Source organism: Sapajus apella, unplaced genomic scaffold, assembly GCF_009761245.1.
Source record: "Sapajus apella isolate SASKATOON/1434 unplaced genomic scaffold, GSC_monkey_1.0 scaffold96, whole genome shotgun sequence".
Classification (NCBI taxonomy): domain Eukaryota; kingdom Metazoa; phylum Chordata; class Mammalia; order Primates; family Cebidae; genus Sapajus; species Sapajus apella.
This window is the reverse complement of record NW_022437036.1, coordinates 5,234,071-5,256,724: the sequence shown is the minus strand read 5'-3', so window position 1 is coordinate 5,256,724 and position 22,654 is coordinate 5,234,071. Positions and strand designations below refer to the sequence as shown.

Below are 22,654 nucleotides of genomic sequence, written 5' to 3'. Positions count from 1 at the left end.
GGTTTTCCCGAAAGAGGGGTGAGTGGCAGGCAGGGTGGCAGAAGGGAGGCCCGACCCTGCAGCAAGGCTGGGGGCAGTGAGGGCTGCAGGGCCTGAGGGCGGGGCTTCATCTCCCCTTCCTGGGCACCCATGAACTGTGTTGTGGCATAGCCCAGGCATGGGGAGTGCTCAGAAGAAAGGGCTGAAGTCCTGGCCTTAGCAGAACAAGCAGGGGGCACCCACACCCCCGCCCTGCCCTGAGCTGTGGCCCAAGGCCTGCACCTCTGGGGTGGGCACCTGCGGGAGCCAAGGCCTCTCTGCTCTCTTCCTAACTTTTCCCAGCACCTCATTCTCCCTTTTACCTCACCTCTCTCACCTTTTACCCCATTCTCCCAAGGTCTTTTCTGTCTGGTCAGCTGCGGGGCCTGGCTGGTATAACTCAAGGGACTTAGGCTGGGGGCAAAGGGGCTGCTGGTTTCCTGGCCTGCTGTCTCCCAGAGAGCCTGAATCCTGGCACCTCTGCTGACAGCACCCAGCAAGGAGCCAGGATGTGCCCCACAGCCTCTGCAGAGAGGGCCCTGGGGAAGCTCCCCTCTGGCCCCCTTTCCCCTGCCTGAGGGAGGACACAGCTAGTGGAAGGGCTCAAGTATGGACTTCAGGGGTCCCTCAGCCCCCAGAATTTTCAACTCTGAGTGGCGTTCTTGCAGTGGGGGAAGCGCCACTACTCCTATGGGTCCAGACTTCATTTTGGAAACTCTGCTGGCTCTAGCAGGAAGGAGGCTCACCCTTGCTTCTGTGCTCAGGACAACTGTGGGGACACTTTGCACCCCAAGTCCTCCTAGCCATGCCCAGTGTCTCCCACCAAGCCTTGTCCACACAAGGAGGGTCAGGCCACCCTGCCTGTCACACCCCCGTTTTCTTGTCTTTTCATCTTTTTGCTCTGTCCATCCACCTATCCATTGGTCCATCCAGCAAGAACCTGAGACCTGCTCTGTCCTGAGTGTGTGAGAAAGTCCTACCCTTTGTGGTCTAGTCTGGTGAGGGAGGCAGGCGCCAGGAAGGTGAGCCCGCAACTCCCCGCTGTTCTGATGCCATGAGGCAGGGCCATCTGCAGTGAGAGCAATCACAGTGGGGACAACTGGTTCCACGAAGGAGTCGGGGAATGGCCATGTTTCCAGCACGACCCCCAGGCAGCCACCATGGGTCAGAAGCAACCCAAGACTGTCAGACACTGCACTTGCTTCGAGGACTCTAGCAGGCAGAGCTGGGCTCTATTTAGAATAAATAAAAGAGCAAACATCCACCACTCTTTCTACACAAGTTTATTAGGCACCTGCTGGGTGCCATGTGTGGAAACGAACTGGGCAACAGAACAAACCACAAGGCAGCTATGGCCTTGCCCTGGAGCTCCTGGCCTAGCAGGGGTGGGCAACAGATGAGCCCCCCAGCAGAAGCCCCAGGCACTGCACGCTGTGAGGTGGGGGAAGGAGGGGAGGCCTTCCCAAGGAGGCGGCAGTGAGGGTGGAAGGAGCCTCAGGAAGGGGAACGGGGATGGGGGGGTTGGCACTGCATCCTGTAGGTGCTTGCTGCTGAGGCTGGGGGGTGAGTGAAGATCCCAGCAGTGGGGACCCATGGGAGACTGGCAGAGGAGTGGCACAGCGAGGTTACCACTCCCCGGCCACCCCAGGGGACCCGGCAGGTGACATGACAGGCCCCTCTTGCATCGACTGCCCTCTCCACTCCCGGCATGGCTGTGGGTGCGGTGTTCTCCAGAGCCCTTCGGGAGAGCCTCCACCCAACCCTCTGAATCAGGCACAACAGGATTGAGGGGGGGCCCTCCGGAAGGGTCCTTTCTCTCACCTTCCACTCGAAGTTGGACCCAATTTCACAATGTTACTCAGGATCTCCCCTCCTGCACCCTCCCAGACCTGCCCCATCTCAGTGGCCTCTGGTGGACCCCAGACCCATGGACACGGGCCCTCTCTGCACAAGGGCTCACGTGGTACTCAGCCAAGGCCCTCTACCCAAACATGCACATCAAACTCGCCTCCCAGCCACTCCATCTCTGTCTCAGCTCCTAGGCGGCCTTGGCAGCAGGCTCAGGGCACCTTCAACAGTTCATCACAGCTCTGCCCTAGCCTCACGCGCTGCCGTCTGGCCTTGCCGTTCTTCTTCTGAAGGCTATTCTCTGCTGGCTCTGCTGGCTACCTTGATCTGAGTGGCAGGTCTGTGCTAATGATGTTTCATGTGGGGCCCCCGGAGAAGAGTCCATGAACCATTGCCTAATTCAAGTGCTGCCATGGTGAAGCACCCCTGCCTGGTTCTCAACAAACATAGCACATCAAAGAGGAGCTGGCAGCTCACTCCCCAGCAAAGCGGCAGGCCAGTTCCTCATAGTCAAGGAAAACCACTGGGAGAACTGCCCTGCTTCTGCTGAAGACCTGAGCTGCTTCTCCCGTGTCCTCCAATGCTGACGGGCCTCTAGCGTCAGCTTCATGTGGCTGATTCTGGATTTCTTTAGGAAGATGAGACTGGCTGATGAGAACTGTCAGTGTGAATCGGTCTGGCCACTCTGCCTGGGAACATTCACAAAGAAGATATGAAATAGCTGGAAAGTTAGGAACCCAGCTAGGGCTGGAGGGGGAGGTCTTTGAGGATTACTCTTGAGTGCTGCCAGTGAAGGAACAATGGTCAGGCCTCAGACTGGCTCTCTCTAGGGACCTCCTCAGGAAGAGGAAGGCCAGAAATCTAACTGCAGAGCACATGTGGATAAACCTGTGGCTGACTGCATTCCATGGGATCGTCTCGTATGCAGCAGTAAGAAGGGTCTGCTCCACCAATGCTCTGCCGCCTTTTTTTTTTTTTAAATGGCAACTGGCTTGGAGTCTCCCATGTATTGTCTGAGGACATTTGGTGGTAATCAGCTACCAAAAGTCCTCCAATTTTAGGTGCCTGTGGGTGGTGCAGTCACCACCAAAAATGAATCGAGCCATTTCTAAAGAAGTCCAGTGGTGACTCCACAGTAGGCTCTGACTGGCAGGTGCATCTGAAGAGGGCCTGATAGGCCTTTATTCAAAACTAGACACGCCCAACTCCAGCTTGAATGGACATGTGCGGAAGATGTGATACGGAAACCTGCAGAGCAGCCGGGCCGGTGGACTCAGAGTCCTGTTCTTACCTCCACAAGGATCTTGTTTACCAAACACTCTGCTTATCAAATCTTTCCTTCAGAGGGCAAAGTTTAACTCCCATCTAGAAGAGGCTGAAGTACCATGGTTTTCAAACCAGGAACATGGCACTAATGAGGCAGAGCCCTGGAGAGGCACAGCTGCAGAAGGCTCCAGGGACCCTTGGAAGCAGACAGGTTTGGGATAAAAAGAAAGAGAAAAACAGGGCAAAGGATTAATAACAGAAACAAAACCAGGTGCACATACTCACCCGCGGTGTGATCCCCCTCGGTCACACTTCAACTTGATGTCTTGCTTCCAACGCCCAGAACGGCCATCAGAGAAACTTACTTTTATGGGCAAATTTTAGGCTGTTGTTTATTGTTGATTTAAGAGAAAGGCAGTTATGGTTTTGAAAACGTGGCCCTTTTTCTGATGGGGAAGAGCAGATTTCAATGAAATGGGTGTGGAGTCCTAATCTCCAAGGCCTTTGTGTGTGATCTGAGACACGCCATCTTACCCAGATTCAACTTCTTCAGGGCCCTCAAGAACAGAGTGCGAGAAGCCAGGCTTAGAGAAGCCTGTTTTGCAGTCCCCTGGTTGGCAGGAGGAAGGAGGCTGGGCTGTGGTGCTCCACGGACCCTGCAGGGCCAGGGCAAGGAACGGGAACCCAAGCAGAAACCAGGCAAGTGAGCCTGCGACCCAGCCCATCATGAAATGGTAGAGCAGGTGAACCCATCTACCTCTGGTCCCAACCTTTGTCACAGACAAAAAAACCCAGGCCCACACAGGTGACCACAACCTCAGTTGTGAGGTAGAACAGCTGAGACCCAACCTCAGGTCCAACAGGTGCTCAAGGCAAAGGGGTCCTCACATCCCCACCCCAGGTGACCCTCTCAGGGAAAGGGGTGCCAAACACTGGTCGGTATGATCACTGCAGCTATGCCATCCAGTGGAGAGGGATTTGGGCACTCTGTGCCCCACCAGAGCCCCTAGGTTCTCAATCACCAGAGTTCAGATGCCTGCTCCAGTGGGGGCACCAAAAATGGCAAAGAGATGCCTTCGTGGCGTTGCCACAGTGAGCGCCAGCCACTCATGCACCTGACCTGGTGTTTTTGTCATGGAACCGGAGATGCAGCCTTGGGCACTGACCACTGAACCACACAGATGGGGCTCATTTCCTCACCTATCAAGAAATAAAAACATGAAACCCACAAGGCCCTGCCTCCTGGCCTAGCTGCCAAGATGAGGCTGAGCTGAGTCCTCCAGAAGTACCAGGTCGACGAGGGGAGGGAGGCACCAGAGGCCAAATCTCCAGAGCCACACACAGCACCTAGACACCCACCACAGGAAGCTCTCCAAGGGTGCCCCATCCAAGGTCTAGGGAAGAGCTCTGACTACAGGCTGAGTCCCAAAGGGCCAAGGAAGATTCCAGAAGCACCAGCAAGCCTCCTCTACACTGTCAAGCAAGAGGCCTCAGAGAAAGGCAGCCTCTCCCAGATGGACCCTATATTAGTTTGTTTTCACACTGCTGGTAAAAACATACCTGAAACTGGGCAATTTACAAAAGAAAGAGGTTTAATTGGACTTAAAGTTCCATGTGGCTGGTGGGGTGGCTCACAATCATGGCGGAACGCAAGGAGGAGCAAGTCACATCTTACATGGATAGCAGCAGGCAAAGAGAGAGAGCTTGTGCAGGCAAACTCCTGTTTTTTCAAACCATCAGATCTCGTGAGATTCACTATCATGAGAATAGCACAAGAAAAAGCCCCTCCCATACTTTAATCACCTCCCACTGGGTTCCTCCCACGACACGTGCGAATTTTGAGAGTTACAATTCCACGTGAGATCTGGGTGGGGACACAGAGCCAAACTATATTAGACCCCCTTCAGTGAACAGAACCCAGCTACCCAATGTGGGGCAGCTCAGCTCAGTTCCTGCTCTCCCTGCCCTCCTCTTGCCACAAGAATTCCATCTTCTAGTTGGGGAGATCTTCAGGCTGGCAGGGCCCTGCTCAGAGGCCTCAGGGCTTCCCACTGCACTTGGAGTCAGACCTCAGTGCCACAGCCATGGGCTGCCCTGCAGTCTCCTCAGCCACTCACCTCCTTCCCTGGCCCCTGCTCACTTCCTGCAGCCAGACTGGTTTCCTGCTTCCCTATAGCTCATGGCCCGCTCTTTCCCACCTCAGGGGCTTTCCACAGGCTGTCCCCTCTGTCCAGTGTGCTCTTTCCCCAGCTCCTGTGACTTGGTGGGCTCCTGACTCACTAGAGCATCACCTCGGATCCCTCCATCGCCCCATCATTTTCCAGGTAGCATTTGAGGGCAGGAGTTTGAAAGGCGACCTCCGGAGCCTGACCAGCCACTGGAGTTCAAATCCAGACTCCGTGACTTTCCTGCTATGTGGCCTTGGGCAAGCTATTTGACCTGGGTGTGTCTCAGTTTTGCCATGAGGTTGCTATGAAGAGTATATAAATACATTCCTCTAACGCCTAGAACAGGGTAGGCACCACAAATCAGTTAAGAGAAAGGGATTCTCTGTGCCAAGAAGCCTAAGCATAGGGCAGGCCATGTGAGCACAGGTTAACCCTAGTGGTTCCTGGAAGCCCACAGGAAGAGACTTGCACTTCTTCAGAAGATGAGGGGATGTTCTAAGCCTTCATGTAGACGGCCCTGAAGGAATTAAGGCCTAGCTATGGTCACAACTATCATGGTCACAGCTACCATGGATTCTTCTCTGAGGCCTGGATGAGCAAGAGAAACTCTGAACCACCAAGGAAAATGAGGGAATTCTGAATACAAATAGGGATGAACACAGGGGTCTGAGGCCCACAAAAGCCCCAACAGAAACTCCCTTCCTCCCTTGAATCCCTTGTGCTGAAAAGCAAGGCCCAGGTTTAAGACCAGCCTGGGCTTCCTCCAGCTTTCCTAAGCATCCCCACCTCAACGAAAATGAGGGAGGCCCAGGGACACACAGATGTTATGTTGCTATGGTAACTGCCCTAGCCCTGTGGTACGCTGTGCAGATTACTAAGGGGCCTGCCAAGAGGAAAGCAGGCAGCCATGCTGGCTCCACAGCCCTGGCCCGGCCTCTGGTGGAAGCTCACTGCCCGCTTTCCTTTGCCGTCCCCTCCCCAGGCCTGGCCACTCAATGCTCATCCATCAGCCCAGGTCTCCCAGACCAGTGTCACAGCAAAGGCAAGAAGGCCCCACCCAGAATGCAGTTGCTGGGCCCCTGCCCAATTCTGATGATGACCCTTGTTTCTTATAATAATAGCTCCACTGTACTGCAGGGAGGGAGCAAGTGCCAATGCCTAGGGAGGCCAGGCCCCACTCAGAGATGAGTGACAGGCACAGGTGGTGGCAGGCGCCAGGTGCATGTGCTGCTGGCCAACAGGGGGCAGCCGTCCCCTAGCTATGGTTGTCTACCGACGTGAAGAGGCAGACCCCAGAAAACTAGAGGCTCCATGAGGCCAGGAGAAGTCAAATGGCCAAAGGTTTCTGTAAAATCTGCTGACACCTAACCATTGGCGGTTGTCATCATTCATCCTTAAAGGAACTCCTATGTGGCTGAAACTGTCTTTGGGTGGGAGCAGGCCTGGAGAGCAGCTTCCGGCTCCATTCCACGATGGTGGCTGGTCACCAATTAATTTTTACTATTAATAATAGCGGCGATCACCTTTCCGAGTGTCATGTGCTGCTTGCTCTTACTTAATCCTCTCCTGGCCCCTTCCCTGAAGTTAGGAAACTGCCTTGGCAGATATATCAGTCACCCAAAGGTCCCGGGGTGGAAACTGAGGTGCTGAGGTTAGTGCTCACATCTCTCTGATGCCAGAATGGGGCTCTAAACCACCGGCTCTGCTCCTACGTGTCCCCCTGAGCTAGGGCTGGGCTCTGACCTCTCCCCTCTGGCCCTGTCCTTGGTGCTTTCACACAGTTCTGCCTGCCCCTGGCCCCAGCACCTGCGCTCCTGCCCGCCATCCCTGGCGCCTGGCGCTCACTCATATGACCCTTCCTGCTACCTCTTCACGGGCACTCCACAGGCTGGCCTTCTTCCCAGGCCCTAATCCCACTCGGCTCTCCTGGCCATATCTAGCCACAGCGAGGCAGTGGCCTCCAAATCCCCCTGCCACTCCATCCTGCTGCCAACTGAGCTTCCATTTGGCCTGTGACATTTAAAACTCTCTGTCTAGCCTTGGCATATAGAACCCAATCCCCCCAGCTGTTTAAATACCACTGCCTCATTCGGCCCCCATGCCTGTGTATCCAATAAAAGCATAAACTGACCCTGAACACGGGACCACTGGAACCCTCTATTCCAATCATGCCATTCGTAATTCAGCTCCTTTGTCAAATGGGTCATCAGTGCAAGCCAATTCCTGCCCCTACAAGAAGGCTGGCAAGGTCTGGGGGGCTTTGGAGCGGCAGGTCAAGGTGCGGCCATCAGTGTCCGCCTGTGATGGAAGCACATGCCTGGAGCATGGGGTGATGTCCGTCACAGCTGTCCTCTCCCTGTCTCCCGACCCCAGTGGGCCCCATGGCCTTGCTATTAATACAGTGCAAAGAGGCCCAGCAGCTGGCTGGGGCCAGGTCTTCCATGTGGATGGGGACAACTGACATCACCCTGATGTGTGCTCTGCATGTTCCCAATGTACCTTCTGTCAGAGGGGCAGGGCTGCAGTCCCCTGGGGTACTGTCTGCTGAAAATATCCACTCTGCCTAGGCAATGGGGGAAATCACCAATCATCAACTCGGGAGTGGTGAAAGGGGTTCAAAAGATGGGTGGTCACTTTAGGACACTCCTAGTGCTCACAGGAGCAAGAGTCCGCTCCCCTAACCACGTCATCAGCCTACAGTAGCACAGAGGCCCCAGGCCAGAGGCTTCCTTTCTCATCACTGACGCGTGGGTCCAGCACAATGCCCAGCACAAACGCACAGCCAAGTACACATCTGTGCAATGAGGAACTCCCTCAAAGGGCCATACAGACACAGGAGTCTTCGTTTTCTAGACATGCTCTCTTTGGGGAGGAAGAAGTCACCTTGAACATATCCCCAAAGAACCCATAAAGAACAGAAGAACCCACTCTACTGTCCAAAACTGCCAGGGGTGAAACACTTTGATTTCTGGGATTTGCTGTGAAGCCTCCAGAACAAAAGGTGGAGGTGACAGAGGAAACCAGAGAAGCAGAAGCTGATGGGCAGCGCAGCTGCACTCCCGGGCTTGCTGGCCTCCTCTCTGCCTTGGTGTGCTTGAAAATTTCCAAAACAACAAGTTTAAAAATACACATGTGAAAAATTGTTCAACAAATATTTACTGAGGGCCTAATATGTGCTAAGAACTCTTCTGAGGTTTCTTAATTTGTATAGAGAGAAGAAGGGTGAGCAAAGTCCCACCACACCAGTCAGTGGTAGCTCAGCCTCAAAACAACCTCCTCTTGCCACAGCACAGCAGGTCCGCCATTCCCCAAATGCCCTGGGTTGGTTTCAGCTGTCCCATACCATTGACCCACGGCGGCACTCCAAATACATACTTTAAGCTTAGTATTTAAAAATACTGTCAGCAACCCCTGTGAACCTTTCAGCCCAACCCAAGAAAGAACACAGCCAGGAACTTCATCTACCAGAATGTCTTTCTCCTACTCCTGTGGTCTTCCCTGCCACAAGGAACCAAATGCAGAAGCTGGGTTTTATCACATGCTCGCTGTAAACATTTTATCATGTATGCATTACTTGGCTTTGCCTACTTTTGAACTTGATGGGAGCATTGTACTCTCTGGCATCCCATCAAGAACAGAGAGCATGACGGGAGAACAGACCCAGCTCCCCCGGCCCAATCTGCAGCAAAGCCAGAGTGAGAACAAAGGTGAGCGCATGGCTGCTGTCAGAGGTCTTCTGGCTGGAACGCCACTTCAGAGTGTGCCAGCAGGAAGTGAAAAGAGGCTGAGCTCACCTCACTGGGGTTTGAGGCAGCTCTACGGACTGCTTCTTGGCTGCATCTGCAAACATAAACATGTGAAGTGGGAGCAAATGTCATGGTAAAGGCAGATCGAGACAACTCCATCTGTGGACTTATTATTAGACAACAAATGTCATGGGAAGAAAATGTGCCCCAAGTAATTTAGCCCTGTTGAAACTCAACAGGCTTCCGCTGGTTGGAATGAGAACTCTTCCTACCACTCCTCAGCTGAGAGGCACCTGAGTAGACACTGGCAGCAAAACCTCATTAGTCCCCAAGGTGGGAAATCTTTGTGTCATATAAGACCACCTCTCTTACCATCTCCTAGAGTCCAGACAAACGTTTCTCAGGTCAGTGAAGAGGTTGGGTGGATGAGGGACAGGATCAAGGAGGTGGTCAGGGCCGCGCCCAGAGGGACATGGGCCACGCTGCCATTTTTCAGAGCATGCACTTGGCTTCATGTGTATTTTTAAAATACTTAACCAGAATCCAGGGACACTGGTAATCTTTAAATAGCAGTTGTATAATTTTCCTTTAACAACAAACGTATTTACATAAAGAAATAGCTGACCTAGAGAAAACTGTTAAGTGCAGTTTCAGTACAGGCATATGGCAAAAACTGTGAAGATGGTGTGAAAATGATTGAAGTCTGAGCAAAAATGAACTCGATATTCCTAAGGGACTATAATTTTTCTTCTAATTTCTAAGGTACTTTTGCACTTAGATGGTTTTAGGCTAGCAGCCCCCAGTCTGAATGGGCCTCTACTCTCTTCAAGGCCCAGAGCTGCGAGCATCCCAGACCTGTTAGAAGAGGCTGCATTGCTCCTGGCATGGGTGAGAAAGGAGCGTGGAAGCCCAGAGTCCTTGCTGCTGCTGCTGCTGCTGCAGAAAGCCACTGACAACTGGTGGCCACAGGCCTCGTGTCTCCCAATCAGCAGCCCCAGGAAAAGGTCTCTGAGAGTGTGTCATTTTCTTTTTCCTTACCTTTAGACGATGACTTCAGCAAGAAAGATGAGCAAATGTCACCTCCATGCAGATAGTTCACCCAACTGAATAAGTGCTCTCAATGGCAGAACTTTCAGCTCACTGAAGTCTATTTAAAAATAATGGGAGAAGGGATGTTACTTCTCTTTGCAAAGTGCTAACAATAATATAACATTAATACTAATTATGTTTATAGTTATGTTATTGAGCGTGTACAGTTTTTTGCAATGTTGTCCATACTACTATTAACAACATTGATGCTGTCATGATGGGAGGGCTGGGGGCCAGACAGCCTGCTCTGCGCCTGTCATCCCAGCATCCCCCTGGTTGGCACTGCCTTTCATGCTTAAAAATGTCCTGGCTGGATGACAAATTTTAGGGGAACCCTAGTTATACACCATGACCAATTCATCTATGCCCACAAGGAGTTGGGGGGTGAGGCCAAGGGGAACAGGGACCTGAATCTCAAAGGCTGGAGGAAGCATTCTTTAAATTGAGGCCCTTCCCTACTTAAACTGTCTAGATCCTGGATTAGAAGAGGAGATTTGGGTTTAAAATGATCAAATGATGAGGGGGAGAAAAAATGCCTTGTAATCAGTGCACCTTAAGAGTTCACCAATGGCGGTTTGAACTTTTCCTTCCTTCCTTCCTTCCTTCTCTCCTTCCTTCCTTCCTTCCTTCCTTTTTCTTCCTTCCTTCTTTCCCACCCTCCCTGCCTCCCTCCCTCCTTCCTTCCTTCCTTCCGTTTTTTTTTTTTTTACAGAGTCTCACTCAAGTATAGTGGCACAATCCCAGGTTCAAGCAATTCTCCTGCCTCAGCATCCCTAGTAGCTGGGATTACAGGTGCCCACCACCATGCCTCACTAATTTTTTTTTTTTTTGTATTCTTGGTAGAGATGGTATTTCACCGTGTTGGCCAGGCTGGTCTCAAACTCTTGACCTCAAGTGATCTGCCCGCCTTGGCCTCCCAAAGTGCTGGGATTACAGGCGTGAGCCACTGCGCCTGGCTGGACTAGGTTATTTCTAAAACAGCTCAGTCACCTTCATGAACAACTAAAAGAAACTGGACACAGAACCTGGGATACGCTTGGCCTCTCTAACATCTTTTAGTTAGGTTTCCCCTAGCCCTCTCCTTGTGGCAAATTTCTGAGATATATTTTACTGAAGTTCAAATTCTTTTCTTGACAGGCTAGAGAAAATATTGACGAAGCCAAGGTCATGGGCCTCAGAAACCCAACCCCACAAGCAGAGCAGGAAAACAGCTCCAGGCCCTCTCTCCTAATTCAGAGGGTCTGGGGATGCTACAAATCTTACTGTTTCTTCTACCAGAAGGAATAGGGTGGTGCTAGCACCACCCTCTGGGATGGGAGACAGATCCTCAGGCACTGCTGGTGGGGACGCACTGGTTGCCTCGTAGAGAAGTGCAATGTAGCCAAGGTTCTCTGTTGACCTGTGGGCAGCAATTCCACTGCTTGATACACCTCCAGAGAAACTCCTGTGACAAGTACATGGAGGTGTGTGCCACGACATGGTCTGCAGTACAGTTTCTAAGAGGGACAGAGTGGAAAGAGCTGACGGCCCGTGGACCAGGAAGTGACTGTCTTCATTCAGCCCATAGACCATGAGGTGACGGTTAAATAACAAAGCAGATCCTACAGGAACCAGCAGGAACAGGCTGCAGGTATGCAGATACGTGAAAAGTCTGCAGTGTGAAGCCCAATGAAACACATGATAAGCCGTGTTTGAAAACACAGCTATGTTTGCATTTTTAAAGATGACATCCTCTATGGAAACCCATTATTTGTGAAGTCGGTAATCTCCAGGGGATTTGCGAGGTGGTGTATGAAAACTGGCTGGTGCAGGGTCATCGAAGAGACATCAGCCATAGCTTTATCTAATGTTTTAAAACTATTAGATAATACATGTAATTCATATAATTGCATGTGCAATTAAACATTAAAAAGTCATGGCTGGCCGGGCGCGGTGGCTCAAGCCTGTAATCCCAGCACTTTGGGAGGCCGAGGCGGGTGGATCACGAGGTCAAGAGATCGAGACCATCCTGGTCAACACGGTGAAACCCCGTCTCTACTAAAAATACAAAACATTAGCCGGGCATGGTGGCGCGTGCCTGTAATCCCAGCTACTCAGGAAGCTGAGGCAGGAGAATCGCCTGAACCCAGGAGGCGGAGGTTGCGGTGAGCCGAGATCGCAACATTGCACTCCAGCCTGGGTAACAAGAGCGAAACTCCGTCCCAAAAAAAAAAAAAAAAAAAAAAATGTCATGGCCGGGAGAAGCTGCTGCTATGTCATCAGTTTCACAGTATAGACGTCTTGGAAAAGAATCTTGAGAAAAATTAACTTGCCTTTCTTTTACCTTAATCCTCCCATTTTCGAGGCCAGTTTTAAGTAATAACTGGTGCTTTTGGAACAACCAACCGAAAAAGAGAGTGCCACCAAGTCACACTGGCTTTAGCTTTGGCCAAACCCTTCCCGGCTGCCATGTGGACTTTGCCAAGATGATTACTAAGGACATGGTATAGTCTATTTCTAGCTTCCAAACCACTTCGAGCCAGCTCTTGCTTTGCTCTTTCTTTAATAAGGAGCCGGAGGAATGTCAGTTCTAAAGTGATCGAGAAAAGAATGTGAAGCTGTGAGCTGTCCATTTGGTTGCTGACAAAAAATAGACCTCATATCAAGGGGGTTGACATCTGAGTCCTTGGCTCATGTTCCCCTCCACAGGAAGATTCTCTACTTGGTGTAGTAAAAAATTCAGGGACAGAACTAGGACTAGAAAACAATCAGTGTAAGAGTGGTTTTACCACTAACCAGCAGGTCCCACTTCCCTGTCTAACCCTCGGTTTCCTTGCTTGTAAAACAAAAGGGCTGAGACTTATCTCTCCAGTGCCTTCCAGCTCCAGGATGACTCTTGTTGATAATGGCTTTGGTTGGAAACTCAATTTGGAGTGCTCCTCTCTTGTCTCCCACTTAGCACTAGACCTTTTCTGCTTCTATGACAGCCTCTCCACTGTGCCCAAGACCTAGCACATCTTTCTACCTGTCTGATACCTTGCCATCTGCAGCCCAAAGGTACCTTCCACTCAACAAGCCAAAGGCAGAACTCCTGACCTCCCACCAACCCACTCAACACGGCCGAACTCATGGCCTCTTTCCCTGCTTCTCTAGCTCAGTGGAAAGTACTGGCTTCCATCTAGTTCCACCTGGGTGTCATCCTGACACAGCCAATTCCCCACATCCATGTTTTCACCAAGCCTTGTAAGTCACCTTCCTAAATAACTCTAAAAGCCACTCTCACTATCCTCAGCTTTATGTACTTCTAGAACCAACCACCTCCCTAGATCCAGCTACTATCCACTCTAGCTTCCTCTCAAATTCCATCCTCCTACTCGGTGGCCAGAGAGATCTTTAAAATACATAACTTGATTTCAGTCCCTCATGGCCATCAGGACAAAGGCTTCCCATTGTGTATGGCTGTTCAAGACAACGGACAGACTGCAGTGTGACCTGCTGGGGCCAGAGTCCCCTGCCTACCCCTCCATACTCATGTCTGTCCTCCAGCCCTGCTGACCTGTTAGTTCCCCTAACAGGCTCAGCTCCTTTCCAGCAGAGGGCTCGCCCACACACTATTCCTTGGCTTGAAACTGCACCACCCTCTAGCTACTCCTCAGCTTGGAACTGCCCCACCCCACTGCTGCCACATGCTCACCCTTCAGTTCTTCCCTCAAGTGTGCACGTATCACTTTTTCAGGAAAGTATTCCCTGCCTTGCCCAAATCTAGGGTGGCTTCCTCTGCTGTACACTTGCGGGGGAAAAAAAAAAAACAAAAGAGCATGTTTCTTTTCCAGGGTTCTTAGCTCAGATTATAATGAGACCCTCCTTAGAGCGATGATGCATTATTTCCAGATCTCCCTCACTGCCTGCATTCACTGCCTGCATTCCCCAGAGCAGAGGACCTACCGTGGGCACTCAGTGCAGCTGTGCAGACCAAACTCTACGGCTTCTAAGGCTTTCCATCAAGAAGCCACTACAAGAAAAGTGGAAAGTGAAATTTTAAAAAAAATCCAACTTGACTGCCAACTCCAGCTTTATTTTAGGTTCTTTCCGCCTGGCTGGGCTCCTCAAAATCCTGCACCTCACTCTATCACCTCTTGGTCAGCACCCTCACTGCCACCGGGCATAGTCCCTGGTCAGCTAGGAAGCTGGAGGCAAGATCTGCGTGGTTCTTTTGCCAGGGATCCTGCACCGTGTCCACCAGGTGCCCAGGAACTCAGGAGGCACTGCTGGACTTCTTGCTGGGCCGTAAGCTTCCTAAATACACAGATGGTTGCTTAAGGGCTGGGATCTGATTAGAAGTCCTCACATGCCTCAAACCAACTCCGCCATTTGGAAAACTGCAAAGTCTTCTCATGCTCCTCTTCCCTCCCTCCTTGGTGAAGAGCTGGGAAAGAAGTTCATGAGGGAGCTTCTAGACCAACAAAGGGAAGGACTCCCAATTTATGATGACTTTTGGCCAAACAATGGATAGGGAAGAGAGGGTCCAGAAGTAATCACCAAACTCCAATGTGTTCTTGTTTCTGACGTCAAGAGGCCCTGCCTTTCAGTTTCCGAGTTCCATGACATTGAATCATGCACAATGTATGTCAGTCATGGGTCCTATTAGGAATCCTATCATCCTGGCAGTGGAGGTGACCTTGCATACCATTCCATCCAACACCTCAGGGTTCTCATAAACAAGGAAAGAAGGAGTGAAAAGAAAATACTGACATGGAAACAAAGTATCCACTTCAAGGAAGCAAAAGATATGCTCTGCCAGGGAATTGATCTGATTATCAAGCCATCCAGATCAGCCCCTCACACACCTGACTGACTCACAGTATTCTGAGGCCTATGGGAGCCACACATCCTAACACCAGCACAAGGCAAGGCCTGATCTTCACTGGACAGTCTTTTGGAAAAATAAAGCCAAGCAAAAATAACAAACAACTATCTTAGAATTCTCTTTAAGACAAAGCAATGCTACTGTGAATGAGGCCGATTTCCCCCCAGTTATCAGGATGGACTGATTACAGTGCCCAGATTCATTTGCCTGAAGATAATTGCCTCAATTCTCCACTTCACTTTGCACATATAGAAATAGTCCCAATCTACCAGAGCCTCATGTAACTAGACATGTAAAATTGGTCTAATCATATTTTGAAGAGCTCGAGCTGAAAGTATTTCTATGAACGTGTGCCTGAACCATGACACCACTAAGGGTTTCTCCCCTCTGGGCTCGAGGCATGCTCTCTCCCTCCCTCTCTCCCACAAGTCTGAAGGGGTGAGTCAGATCCTCAACAGATGAGATGAAAACAACTTTGAGGCTCTCTGTCAGGGCTGGGGGCTGGGGGAAAGACTGAATGTCCAGGAGAGCTGGACAAAAGACAAAGCTATGAGCCAAGAGCTTTTCTGACAGCTCAGTGGTCCGTTGCAATCAGCAGTGTTTTCAGCTACAGCCCCCTGGCTGCAGGGCTACTGGCTACTGGTGGGCAGGGCAGAAGTAGACATCTGGGGCTAGAACCTCATGGACTGGGGATGTCCTGGGACAATGATGTCTCAGCTGGCTGCAGGAAAGAACCAGACAAGCTCAGTGTCAGTCAGGCTAGGCAGACAGCCGGAGCTCAGGATGAAGCAAGGCAGGGTGTCAGAGTCCAGGGGCTGAATCGGGGAACACAAGAATATCAAGCTCCAGGGCCACAGCAGAGAAACAAGACACCACGTCCAAGAGGGCCTGTACCCCAAAGCTGATGCTTTGCCTGAGCAAGGGGGCTTCTAGATGCTTCCCGTTGGATCAGGAGTCTAGAAATTGCTCCTCCCGTGGCAGAGGGAGAGAGAGAGGGAGACAGGCGCTGTAGGAGAAGCTCGATAGAGCACGAAGTGAGGGGAAGGAAGGCAGCTCCTGGTAAGACAGCTCCAAGCAATCTCTGCGCACAAAACGAAGGCTCCTTTCTGATCCTACTCCCTTTAAAAACGAAGGGCACAAATACAGTATTGTAATCCCAACAATGGCCTGGACAGAAACCAGTCATGTCAAAAAGGTGATTATTTTCCCCTATTGTTTGCTTTTAGCTCTATATGGCATTCCCCCCAAATCTCAAAATCAGGAGCTCGAGGTTTTCACCATTTTTACTGGTGAGAGCCAATTGATATCAGTGCAGTCTGAATAACAGCAAAAAAGCACCCTAGAGAACTGAGCCAAATGCTTCTGCATTGTACCCAGTCCTCTCTAGGGAACAGGCGGGAGGGGCCGATGCCAAATTCTCAGTGGGGTTGAGCCTTACTGGCTGATTGCCACAGTGAGGGGTGGGGAGTGCTTCAAACTCCCTGAATTCATTTCTATCCAAAGGAAAGTTTGAAAAGCTCTTCATCTTCAAAAATAGTCCTTTCCAATGATTGTCCAAAAAATATCTTCAAGAGTGATTATACCCGCTCACCAGGCAGAGCAGAACCGATCCATTATATTGAGTTTCATCTTGGAAAATGGGTTGATCTCTATGGGACCCATGACAATAGCCTGCAAGCCTTCTGAAAAGCCATGATTCATCTGTCTCCCCCAGAGCCACCAGCACATGGCTTTGCATGTGGTAGACACATGGTTAGGAACAAGTGGATTGAAACCAATTCTCATGGGCTTTTAAAAATCAAAAGAAATTCTCAAAGTCACTTCCCTCCCTGTCTATCTGGGCTGGAAGGTATTACTCTACACCTGTCAGCGATCTAGTGTTCATATCTGGGGGCATTTCACATCAATGTGTGTGTTGTTGGATGGCAGGAATTCCTCAATTACTGCGATCTCCCCACAATGCCTAGAATAGTGTCTTGATCATAGAAGTGGCTCAATTCACAAATGAAATAGCCAATTTCATTTGTAATTTCCAAGACAGCTCCAGGGAAGGAGGCAAAGAGGACCAATGTAATTAATAGATGGACTTGATTAATTTATTTGCTTCGACAAGTGGTGAGTTGTGGCACAAAGAGCCTGCCTTAGTGAGGAAAGCTCTTCCGTAGGCCACTGGGTCCATCGCACACATCTGTTTGCCATGCCTTAAAACTGCCACCCCAGGCTGGGCACAGTGGCTCATGCCTGTAATGCCAGCACTTTGGGAGGCCAAGGCGGGCAGATCACGAGGTCAAGATCGAGACCATCCTGGTCAACATGTTGAAACCCCATCTCTACTAAAAATACAACAGCAACAACAAAAATTAGCTGGGTGTGGTGGTGTGCACCCGTAGTCCCAGCTACTCGGGACTGAGGCAGGGGAATCGCTTGAACTCAGTAGGCGGAGGTTGCAGTGAGCTGAGATCATGCCACTGCACTCCAGCCTAGTGACAGAGTGAGACTCCGTCTCAAAAAAAACAAAAAAACACATAACTGCCATCTCAACATTCCTGTCACTGAGCCACTTACACTTTCAATGCTTCCAAAATAGTAAAAAGTATTTTACTATTTTGGAGGAAAAAGATCATGTCCATCAGTAGAGCCCCCAAGCCCTTTCTCCCACGGCCTCCAGAGGCCTTCAATGGAATCAGAGGCTAACCTGCTAAGACTGTGGTGGGCACCAAGTTCCAACCCTGCTCACTCACTCACACCATGAAAAATATCTCCAGGGGCCGATCACCTGTCCTTTAACCTACATTGCTTCTGACAAGGCACCAACAACCTTCTGACAGCCCGCTCCATGTCAGATTCTTATCTGGGTTGTGCTGAAGGCTTTCTGCTACAACTACCACCGACAGGTTCTAATTTTGCCCTCTAGAGCCACAGAGAATAGATCTTAAAAGCCTCTTCCACAGGAAAATCCTTTAAGGGGTTAAAGACAATATTCTTCACAATCCATCCAAATCAGAAGCTTACTGGATGATACTGTAGTGAGCTGGGAACTGCGCTCTCCTGCCCAACTGGTTTAGGAGCCTCCCTCCAGCAGAGCCCCGGAGGTGATATATGTCCATACTTTATTTACTGGCAGAGGGAGAGAGCCCCTTGTTCCTTAGTCCGGGAACAACAGAGGTTGCTCATCACCCACTTGCTCCTTTTTGAAATTCACTCTGCAGCAAGCACTTTTTAAAGTCATGTACGTACTGCATTTTAAAGAGCATATTCTGCACAGCTCCATTTGCTCGACCTCGGCACTAAGTGTGAGCTGGAATGGATTTCAGTGCAGTCCCCTGCTTCCTCCTCCCAGAGCCTGTGTTGAATGTACACTGAGATGTATTCGTAACTATGCAGGACTGGGACTCAAAAATGCAGTGTTTTGTTAAATGCTTGCCGATTAAAATGCATCTTGCAAAGAAAGCACATTGCTAATGCAGAATCTAGTCCAAAAATATGTATTATGTAATGCACATTTTTAAATAATGCAGGCAACCTCAGTGTATCTGTATTAGTGAATCAGTTCTGGGCTGCTATCTCCTTTACAAGCATAAAGCACTCCGTCTGAAGAATGAGGTACTTTCTTATATACACTAAAGAATCATAATCCACCTCGTTGCTGACAGCTGACATTAGTTTCCATTTAAAGGGCATTTACTAGCACCCATATATTCCTGATGTTTTTTGCCAACATGCCCTGAAATCAGCTTGAACGGTATCTTCCTGTGCCATATGCTGTCGGTGGAGCTGTGCTAACTGGAAGAAATAAAGTGGGTGGGTCAGCGTAGGCGGACCCTCTAGAAATGTGCCTTGTCAGTCAGGACTGAGAGGCAGAGATCAGGATTTGAAATATACAGCTCTAAATGCCCCTGTCCAGTGTCCCATAATATCCGCACAATGACCACAGCCACACAGGCACTTGCTATAATCAAACCCTTGCAGTTCCTCAGGAAAAGTGGCAGAGCAGGGCACAACAGGAACACAGACATTTGTCCTTTTGTGGGGTTTGACAAATCACTCCCACTTTATTAGACCACCTTCCCAGGTTCAAGCAATTCTTGTGCCTCAGCCACCCGAGTAGCTAGAACTACAGGTGCGCGCCAACATTCCTGACTAATTTTTGTATTTTTGGTACTGACAGGCTTTTACCATGTTGGTCAGGCTCGTCTTGAACTCCCTGCCTCAAGTGATCCACCTGCCTTAGCCTCCCAAAGTGCTGGGATTACAGGTGAGAGCCACTGTGCCCAGCCCAATCACTATTTTCATGCTACAAACTAACACAGAGTGCAAGATGCAAGACAGACACAGCCAAGATGCAGAAAGGAAAACCTCAACACATCCAAAGTGGCTACTGGCTTCTCACTGGGGTATGAACTCTGCACTTGGTAGCTTTAGTGCAGGTGTGGTGTTGAGGGTGTGAGGATAAGTTGAGGGTGTGAGAACGGCTGTGGGTACATGAGTGACTCTTCAGACACCAGGCAGAAGTACCAGAAGGGTAATACCTGGTGGGCCACCCAGTGGGAGAACATCTTTTTTTAAGATTCCCCATACTGACTCAAGAAGGAGAAAAGGACCCCAACCCATGACATGAATCTCAAGTAAAACAACCTTCTTGATACTCTCATGGCTTCTAGGATGATGGCTTTGCTTTGAGTTGTTTGGCCTTTGGACTTGTCACTGTGGCCAAAAGGGCACTCCAAGATCATCTTGGAGGGCCAGTCTGAAGACACGCACACCCCAAAAGCAGTGGCCAGGTTAGCTCCCACTGCAGGGATCTCTCCTGCAGGCCATCATTTGATTTTCCAGGCCCAAGAAAGAGCAGCAGTATTTATTCCATGCCTTCAGCCTTTGCAGAGTTCAACGACACGATCTAGCGGTGTCTGGCCGCCCCCTAGCCCTGATCCGATCATTTTCTCACGTGGAATTCAAGCCAGATTAAACAATGTTGGTGGGTACAGAGGGATTCTGACTGATTCAATCTCCTGATTAACAGCAAATTAACCCAAAATGTCTTGTCCTTCATACAATACTTTTGTTGTTGTTCACTACTCTACCTTCAGCACCTAGAACACAGCTTGGCACGTGTGAGGCACCCAATGAGTATTACTGAAAGAGTTACCTTTGTTAAAAATCGATCTACAAAATAGCTGGAAGGGGTCTCCAGGGAGGATTCCGTGTCACCCCTGAACTGCCCCCACAGGAGAAAAGTGGTTGTGTGGACTAAGAGCCGAGGAAAAGCTTCCCTTTACCCATGTTCTCAGCTCCAGCCTGAGTTCCAGCACCACCTTCTCAGCTAAATAGAGCTCAGTGCAGTTCTCAGATGGGCTCCCAGACTTGCAAACTACTACCTCATCCCTGCAGGCCCTTGTTGAAAAAGTTGAGGTGATTAGCCGATTCAGACTGTTTGGGCATGTCTTTTTTGGAAACTTCTCTAATTACAGTCACTACAACAGATCTGCTAAAGGCAGTTTCATGATTAATGACTGCCTGAAATTACCATCCTCAAACTATTAAGCCCTAGGAAAAGACTGGGGGCTGGATCATTAACACCTGCGTAGAGACCCTCATTCCCCTTAATATTTGCTATCTGGGGTTCTGGGTTTTTAGCTGCTCCGGGGCTGTGTTTATTTCACCAATAACTGGGGGAACCGGGGAGGGGCACGACCCCATGGGAGCCGATGCCCACCTGCCCAAGTGCTGGACCCCGGGCTAGCTTGCCCGCTTGCTCCTCGCCACCCGCCAGGTCCCCCGCCCATCGCTTCTCCTAAATCCTTTCAAACAAGGTTCCCTCCTGCCATCTGCCGGCCCACTAGGGTCTGCGCCACAGGCTCCGCGCCACCGCGCAGCTCGCGGGGAGGCGGCCCCCACCTCCTTACTGCACATGCCCGGCAGAAGTCCGGGCGCGCAACTTCGCAGAACCTCTCCGCCCATCCCTCCTCGCCTCAGTCTCCTCTGTCCTCTCTCAGGCGAGAGGACCGGCGGAGGCACCTCTCTGAGTCTTAGACTGCAGAGCCTAAGACTCAGCGAGAGGAGCCCGGGAGGAGACAGACCTTTCCCCCCTTTTGCTCAGAAAGGCAAGCAAGGCGCGGAGCTTTAGAAAGTTCCTAAGTGGTCAAGAAGGTAGGTCTTCCCTGTTTCTCCTCACAAGGAGGTGAGACTGGGACCTCCGGGCCAGCTTCTCACATCGTAGGGTGTACCTCTCCCGGCTTCAGCAGCCGATGCACTTTGGAGCCACTCTCTGCAGAGCCAGGGGGCAGGTCTGTTTCTCGGTGTGCGCCTAAGAGGATGGATCGCAGGTCCCGGGCTCAGCAGTGGCGCCGAGCTCGCCAAAATTACAACGACCTGTGCCCGCCCATAGGCCGCCGGGCAGCCACCGCGCTCCTCTGGCTCTCCTGCTCCATCGCGCTCCTCCGCGCGCTTGCCACCTCTAACGCCCGTGCCCAGCAGCGCGCAGCTGCCCAACAGCGCCGGAGCTTCCTTAACGCCCACCACCGCTCCGGCGCCCAGGTATTCCCTGAGTCCCCCGAATCGGAATCTGACCACGAGCACGAGGAGGCAGACCTTGAGCTGTCCCTCCCCGAGTGCCTAGAGTACGAGGAAGAGTTCGACTACGAGACCGAGAGCGAGACCGAGTCCGAAATCGAGTCTGAGACCGACTTCGAGACCGAGCCTGAGACCGCCCCTGCCACTGAGCCTGAGACCGAGCCGGAAGACGAGCGCGGCCCCGTGGTGCCCAAGCAGTCCACGTTCGGCCAGTCCCTCGCGGAGAGCCAGTCTCTCACCCAGCGTCTGCACGCCCTGAAGTTGCGAAGCCCCGACGCCTCCCCGAGTCGCGCGCAGCCCAGCACTCAGGAGCCCCAGAGCCCCAGGGAAGGGGAGGAGCTCAAGCCCGAGGACAAGGATCCGAGGGACCCCGAAGAGTCTGAGGGGCCCAAGGAGGAGAAGAAGCAGCGGCGTCGCTGCAAGCCGAAGAAGAAGCCCACCCGCCGTGAGGAGTCCCCGGAGTCCCCTTCCAAAAAGGGACCCATCCCCATCCGGCGTCACTAATGGAGGACGCCGTCCAGATTCTCCTTGTTTTCATGGATTCAGGTTAGTTGCCCTCCGCTAAACTGGGGAGCCCGGGGTGGGGGGCGGTGTGGGAGCGGCGGGCGGAAAGGAGGTGAGAAGGAAGGGCAGGTTAGGGGCGAGTGGGAAGAGAGGGGCTCAGCTGGCCAGCCCAGGACACCGGGTCAGGGTGAGGCGGCGAGGGCTCCCCCAAACTTCCCAGGATGCCAGGAGCGCCTCAGTGGCCAAAGGCTTGTTGGACGGCGGGACGCACCCGGTGCGTCCCGCTGGAGACAACCTGAGGTACGCACTGGCTGCGCGACTGAATCCCGAACGCGCCCCAGATTTGGAGCTGCCCACCCAAGCGGCATTGGTAAGTCACTTGTTTTGCACGCTTTTCTACCTCTTAGAAAGACTAGTCTCAAATAAGTTGGCTTCGCAGGCGCCCAAAATGTGGTTGGGAGGTGCGCGCGCCAACTTTCACGATTCGGGAGCAGCTGCGCTATAGGGACACTGTTGCAATGTGCTGAAAGTAGTCAGAATGGGATTGAGCGAGAACTCTGGAGACTGACAGCCGGGGAGGGAAATCACCCGCGCGCGCG

At 51.4% G+C, this 22,654-nt stretch overlaps 2 protein-coding genes and 1 long non-coding RNA gene across 6 annotated transcripts in view; 2 read left to right on the top strand and 1 right to left on the bottom strand.

The window, feature by feature from the left end:
- Window positions 1-1,292: 1,292 nt before the first annotated feature.
- LOC116535787 overlaps window positions 1,293-22,654 on the bottom strand; it is a 30,621-nt gene continuing 9,259 nt past the window's right edge. The window contains exon 2 of the long non-coding RNA XR_004262352.1: window positions 1,293-3,328. This is a non-coding gene — a long non-coding RNA (uncharacterized LOC116535787). The remainder of the gene's footprint in view (window positions 3,329-22,654) is intronic.
- LOC116535786 (neuroendocrine secretory protein 55) overlaps window positions 20,906-22,654 on the top strand; it is a 64,377-nt gene continuing 62,628 nt past the window's right edge. For both annotated transcript variants that reach the window (XM_032257177.1, XM_032257176.1), the window contains exon 1: window positions 20,906-22,097. In XM_032257177.1, the coding sequence (XP_032113068.1) occupies window positions 21,294-22,055 (762 nt within the window). In that variant the 5' untranslated portion in view covers window positions 20,906-21,293 and the 3' untranslated portion in view covers window positions 22,056-22,097. The remainder of the gene's footprint in view (window positions 22,098-22,654) is intronic.
- Window positions 20,928-22,654, top strand: part of GNAS (GNAS complex locus) — a 69,666-nt gene continuing 67,939 nt past the window's right edge. The window contains exon 1 of one of the 3 annotated variants that reach the window (XM_032257165.1): window positions 20,928-22,097. In XM_032257165.1, the coding sequence (XP_032113056.1) occupies window positions 22,055-22,097 (43 nt within the window). In that variant the 5' untranslated portion in view covers window positions 20,928-22,054. The remainder of the gene's footprint in view (window positions 22,098-22,654) is intronic. The other 2 variants (XM_032257166.1, XM_032257164.1) reach the window with 2 other exon arrangements.